This window comes from Condylura cristata, unplaced genomic scaffold, assembly GCF_000260355.1.
Source record: "Condylura cristata isolate star-nosed mole 26May11 unplaced genomic scaffold, ConCri1.0 scaffold00103, whole genome shotgun sequence".
Taxonomy (NCBI): Eukaryota; Metazoa; Chordata; class Mammalia; order Eulipotyphla; family Talpidae; genus Condylura; species Condylura cristata.
Window position 1 is genome coordinate 102,573 of NW_004567204.1, and position 6,244 is coordinate 108,816.

The 6,244-nt window shown below is 68.8% G+C and overlaps 1 gene segment (V, D, J or C); it reads left to right on the plus strand.

The window, feature by feature from the left end:
• Positions 1-1,416, plus strand: part of LOC101631472 — an 18,501-nt gene extending 17,085 nt beyond the window's left edge. Inside the window, 2 exon segments of the C gene segment in view lie at positions 957-1,087; positions 1,231-1,416. Coding sequence covers positions 957-1,087; positions 1,231-1,416 — 317 coding nt within the window.
• The last annotated feature ends 4,828 nt before the right edge of the window (positions 1,417-6,244 follow it).

Below are 6,244 nucleotides of genomic sequence, written 5' to 3' on the forward strand. Positions count from 1 at the left end.
CACACTCAGCCCACATGGGCCTGCTCACACTCAAGCCACACACAAAGCCCCTCATGGGCCTGCTCATACTCAAGCCACACACACTCAGCCCTACACAGGCCCTGCTCACACTCAGCCTACATGGGCCCTGATCACACTCAGCCCTCACACAAAACCCCCACACACTTAACCACACCTGGGGCCCTGCTCACAGTCAGCCCCACACGGGTCCTGATCACACTCAGCCCACACAGGTCCTGCTGACAATCAGCCCTCCCACACAGGGCCATGTTCACACTCAGCCCCACACTCTGAGCCCTGCTCACACTCAGCCCTCACACACGGGCCCCTGCATACCTGTCCAGGCATCACAGACATGTAAGCCTCACAGGGCAAACTCTGGGGTTTCATGTCCCACGCTGCCCCACATTCACACTCAGCCTTGTGACATGCTGACATCAGCCTTACTGATGGTGCTGATGGTGCTGCAGATGCACACCCAAGTCTCACACACCTGCATTTGTCACAGAGGGTCCTTGGGTGGGCCTCTGCCAGGCCCCGATCAGGGCAGAGCAGGAGTCTAGCACATCTGCCCTGGGCACCAGCCCACCCCTCACCCTAGACATACACTGGCCACACCCTGGCCACACTGTCCAGCACACCTCAGCTTCCCTGACCCTCCCTCACATGCAGGGCCCCCAAACCGGCCCCACAGCACCCCAAGCTCCCTGCCAAGGGGTCCCTGGCCCTCCTTGGCCTCCTCTGGGCTCCGCTGACCCTTCCACCGCTAGTCTGGCTGAGGGGTGGAGGCCAGGCGGGGTTGCTCCGGAGGCCCCAGTGCAGGCATGGGGGAGGACAGGGAGTGAGTCCCCGTGGGGCAGACAGACATGGGCCCAGGCGGGGGATGGGAGCTGAGGCGGGAGTGGCGGTGGGGCCGCCCCGCGGGAGGCACAGCTGAGCACCTCTTCCCTGTCCAGAGCTGATGCTGACCGACAGCTGTGAGGACGCCCAGGACGAGGAGCTGGACGGTCTGTGGACCACCCTGTCCATCTTCATCACCCTCTTCCTGCTCAGTGTGAGCTACAGCGCAGCTGTCACCCTCTTCAAGGTGGGCCCCTCCACCCCGGGCCCCCGGCGCCCCCAGCACCTCCCAGGCTCCTGCAGCTCCCCGCCAGCCCAGGCTGCCGTGTGCTCGGTCCCACTGTGCCCCCCGCCTTCAGTGGCCCCCGACAATACCACTGTGTCTCCCAGCCCCAGTGGCCTTGTGACCCCGCGGCCTCCCGTGACCCCCGCCCCACCATCCCCTTGCCTCGGGGCCCCTGCTGGACTGGTGGCCGAGCCCCTCCCCCGCAGGTGAAGTGGATCTTCTCGTCAGTGGTGGAGCTCAAGCGGACCATCGTCCCCGACTACAGGAACATGATCGGGCAGGGGGCCTAGGCCGCCCCACCTCACACCTCGACCTCTGGCCAAGCCTCTGGCATCACCCCTCGAGCTGTGCCCTGCTGTCCGCACCCCCTGGAGACCTGAGTGGATGGCGGCCATGGCCCCCAGCTGAGCCGAGATGCCCGCCGGCCTCTCTGTCTGTCCACAGGACACAGCCAGCTGCGGGATGCCAGGAGCTCGTGTTCCGCGGCAGCACTGTCCAGTCGGCCCGCCGGCCTCCCCGTCACCCCCTGCAGAGCCCAGCGCCCGTGGGCCTCACCCCATCCTCAGGGGCAGCGTCTGCCACCAAGCGGGGAGGGCCCTGGCTGCCGTCCACTGGGCGGGCCCCTCCCGGAGGCTGCTGGGGCAGGCCTGGGCTGTGACCCGGGTGGGCTGAGGAGGGGGAGCGTCCAGCCAGCAGGCCTCCTGGAAGGCCCTGGTGGACAGGCCACAGACACGGCCGGCCCGGCCGCCCCAGGGACTCGGCTGGCCGGGCGTCCGCAGAGACCAGACCCCAGGCGGGCCCCCCCGGGGCCCCCAACGCGAGGCCCCACACCCAAAGCCTCCCAGGGGCACTGGCCCAGCTGTTCAGCCAAAGGGCGCCCCGAAGGGAGCCCAGGAACGCCAGCCGCTTGGGCAGCTTTTCCTCCCTTTTGAGTCCGTGTCCAGTCGGTTTTCTCTGCTGTTGTTTCTAAATGACAATAAAACCGCTCGTCCCTCACTGGGGCCACTGAGTCCAAGCATCTCGTGAAGTCCAGTCGGCCAGGCCCACGGCGCAAACCCCGGCCCCGCGCCCATCCTGGGGAGGCCCCCGCCGTGGGCCAGGAGGGGCCGGGGCCCAGTGGGAGCAGAGGGGCTCGTGGCACAGGCGTTTGGGGAGCTCAGGGGGCCACGGGGCTCAAGGCTGCCGTCCCCAGCCCAAGCGGGGGCACTGCACAGGCCCAGGCCCCTGAAGCCTCAGTCCCGGCATATAACACGCCCCCACGCTCTCCCCACGGGGACCCGCCCCATTGGGCAAGGGCGCCCCCTGGCCTCTTTCCACGACCTTGCCAAGCCCAGTCTCATTCTGAGGTCTTGGGTCAGATCTGAACTGGGGGCCACAGTGCAGACCCAAACGGGGAGTTGGGTGCCAAGTGGTGGGTGGGGTGCAGGCCAGGGCTGAGGTGGGGAGGCAAAGACAGAGAAGCTGTCAGCCAGGCACAGCAACAGGCAGGCAGCGGGCGGAGGCAGCTGGGCCCTGCGGGGGGCGAGGCCGGGGGTGGGGGGCTCAGGGGACTGGAAGGCCAAAGGCTGGCACCTGCCTCGAACCCTCTCCAAGACAAGTGTCAGGTCTAGGGTTCGCGGGGGAGCAGTGCTTAGAAGGGGGTACACCCCAGTGGGACACCCACACCCAGTATCTAAGTACCCAGCATCCTACACCCAGCACCCCAAAAGCCCCGCCCCCCAGCATCCCTACATCTCAGCGCCTCATATCCAGGGCCCAAGCATCTTGGCACCCAGCATCTGTGCAGCCTGGCGCCCAGGGTCCCCCTTGTAGGCGGGGCACGCAGGGCCACCGAAGCCGCAGGCTCAGCCTGCGCAGTGTGGACACGTGGCCAGGAGGCCTGGAGGAGTCCGTGTACTGCCCGCCCAGGGAACACGGCAGGCCCAGGGCACTGCCCCGCCCAGGCGCCTCAGGCTGGACCCGCACGGGTGGGCCTGGCCGCCTGCTCCCCCTGCCGCCTCGGGAGCATCCTCACAGAGTCCCCAGTCCTGCTGCTGCCCAGGAGGCACCTGCCCCACACGGCCCAGCACAGGAACCCTGCGGGGAGCACCCAGGGCAGGGAGGGAGCGCACAGCAGGTCCACCCCAAGCCGGGCCACCTCAGAGAGCCGGGCCAGCGCCGCTGGACACACAGGGGCCGTGCTGACCTCGCTGGCCTCCCGGGCGGGCACCAGAGGAGGCCCGGCTCCCGCCCAGGCTGGGCCACGTTGACGCCTTGTTCTGGCCACTGAACCCGGTCCTGGGGGCCGGAGTGGGAGGGGGAGTGTGTTTGCGGGGCTGCGCCAGGCTGGGGTGCTCGCTGCAGGGGCCGGAGGCACAGAGTCGAGGCCTTGCCTCTTTGGGACAGACGGACGGCAAAGCAGTTTCCAAGGAACCGCCTGGCGGAGGTCGTGAGGCCGAGAGCGGGTGTGGGGGTGGGCATGGGGGGGTTTCTGGGCCCGCCTCAGAGGGAGGCCTGCAAAGCCTGGACGTCGCACCAGGCCGGCCCACGCGGCCAGTGTCCGGCTCGGGGCAGAGATGCCGCAGGAGGGAGGAGGCGGCCTGACTGCTCTACACCCGCTGGGCGGGCGAGGCCAGCCCAACCCCAGTCCGCTCAGAGGCCAGCGTGCAGCCCGGTGCCAGGGCCAGGGGAACGCCACCGCACCCCCGGCGCCGGTCCAGCCCAGCAGGCACCAGGCACCTCCCTGCGCGCCCCACTCCTCCCGAGGCCGGGCAGGGCACCCTGTCGCTGCCACCAGCATCTTGCCAAGGACGCGCCTGGCCAAGGTGGGGGAGTCTGCAGGCTGCCAGGCCACCCCAGCACCCCCACCCGACAAGCACGGCCAAGGCCAGCGTGGGGAGCCCAGGCGGCACCCTCTGGCTATCTCATGAGGCCGCCACACAGGAATGTGCGGTCAGCAGTGACCATGGACACAGCACACCGGGGGACAGAGGTTCCAGTGACACAGAAGACCGCAGGGGTACGACGCAAGGTAGCGCCAGCCCCTGGCAGCGCCCAGGGGCAGTCCCAGCCACGGCCGGCTGCTGGCCATCAGCACGCACGTCCAGGTGGCGTGTGGATGGCCTGATAAGGCCCCACCACAGAAGGAGGAGGCGTGCAGCGGAGCTCGGGCCCGCAGTTGGCCAGGCCCCCAGTCCTCGAGCCCCAGCGGCTCTAGCGCCGGCCATGGCCACACTCCCTGCGCCCGCCCACCCACGCTCACGGCCTCCACGCAGGCTGCAGCACCACGGCTCTTGAGGGCCATCCCTGCCCTGGAGGCCAGGGGCAGCAGTGGGCCACAGAGGGCCTGGACCCCTGCCGGCTGGCCCTGTCCACTGGTTGGGGCCAGGGGCCGGGCACCCTGGCTGCAAGGGGCTGCACCTGGTGGCACCAGGCCCTCCTGGACAGAGCGGGCAATGCCTGAGCTGGGTGCCCAGGGGGACCATCCCCGTGCCCTCCACAGGTACCAGCAGCCCTGCCTGGCCGGGATGGGCAGCAGTGTCCCATGGGACCTCCAGGCCACCGCTCGGGGAGAGCAGGCAGCATGGTTGGCATGGTCAGGCAGAGCCCACATGCGGCAGCTCCTGGCCCCCACACCAGAGGCCCCGAGGGCTCTGCCTGTCAGCCCTGCGGCCTCTGAGATCCACGGGTCCCTCTCCGGGACTCCTCCCCTCTGCCTCCGCACAGCCTCTATCCCAGGACCAGGTCAGCCGGCCGGACCAGGGCCAGCACCCTGGGGATGGTGGTGCTGAGGGCCTGGCTCCCCTGGCCTCTGGGGCAGACTTCCCAGGGTCAGCCCCGCACGCTAGCCAGCTACCCCCAGGACCCTTGAGGACCCAGACCTGATGCCTACCAGCCTCCCCGCTTAGGGCTGGCTCCAGGTACGGGGCTGACCCCTCTGCTGGTCTGCCCAGGGCCCATCGGCCCAGGGCTCCCATGTGTGCTCAGCCTCGGGGGTGGGTGTCAGGGCCTGCGTCACCCACGAGGGCCAAGCCAGGACCCACACCCTGGTCTCGCTGCGGAGACCACCCATGACCCCAGCTCTGGCTTCGGGAAGCCACATCCACCTGTCCAGCACACAGGCCAGCACAGCCCTGGGGCCACTGCTGTTAGGGTGGGGGAGGCTGGGGCAGTCGGCCGCACGTGGTCCGCAGGCCTTGAACGCAGAACAACCTGCTTCCCCAGGGCCGCCCTGCCCAGGGGCCCTGGGGCGGAGGCCTTGGCGGGCAGGGCAGAGGAGAGCCTGGTCTATGCCGGGCCCACCTCGCCCATCGACTTCCCAAGAAGAGAGAAAGAAGCGGGGACTTCCAGGTGTGCTGATGCAGGGGGGTTCCCGCCCCGATTTAGCCGAAGGCGCTGAGGCAGGGCCCCCGCCCCCAGCCACATTGTTGGACACAAAAATAACAACAGGGCTAGTGGCGATTGGCCGCCTGGGCGTCCACAGGCAGACAGACGCGGCACACCGGACAGAGGCCCAGCCCCAGGTACCCTGGCCGCAGGCCACCGGGGTCCCGGCTGTGTCGCTGCCCCACACTGGGGCACTCAGAGCCGGCCTGGACGAGACGAGGGGCTGGGCCCGAAGGGCGGACCGCAGCCAGAGACAGCGGCCGCACTGGCCGGCCCATCACCCACGAGGCCACCCCGCCAGAGGAGCTGTTCCTGCGGAGCAGGCAGGCCGGGCCCACACCTGCCTGAGCTGGGCGTGAGCAAGGGGATGGGGGCTGGACACGGCACGTGGCCAGCAGAGCCAAGCTGTGGTGGGCTTGAGGGGTCCTGCAGCCCAAGCAGCCAAGCGGGCCGGGCTGAGTCCAGCTGGGATGGGCTGGTTTGGGTCTAAGTGGGCTGAAACAGGCAGGACTGGGCGAGGCTGGGTCCAGTGGGTCAGCTGGGCCGGGCTGTGTGGGCTAGGCTGCCACTAACTGAGCTGAACTGGGTTGAGCAGGGTCAAGCTGGGCTGGGCTGGGTTCAGTTGGGCTAGCAGACAAATAGTCTAACAGGGCTGAACTGGGCTGAGCCAAATTAAACTGGGCTGGGTTGGGCTGGACGGGGATGAGACTGGTCCAACTGGGATGAGCTGGGTCGGGCTGGGCTGCGCTAAAA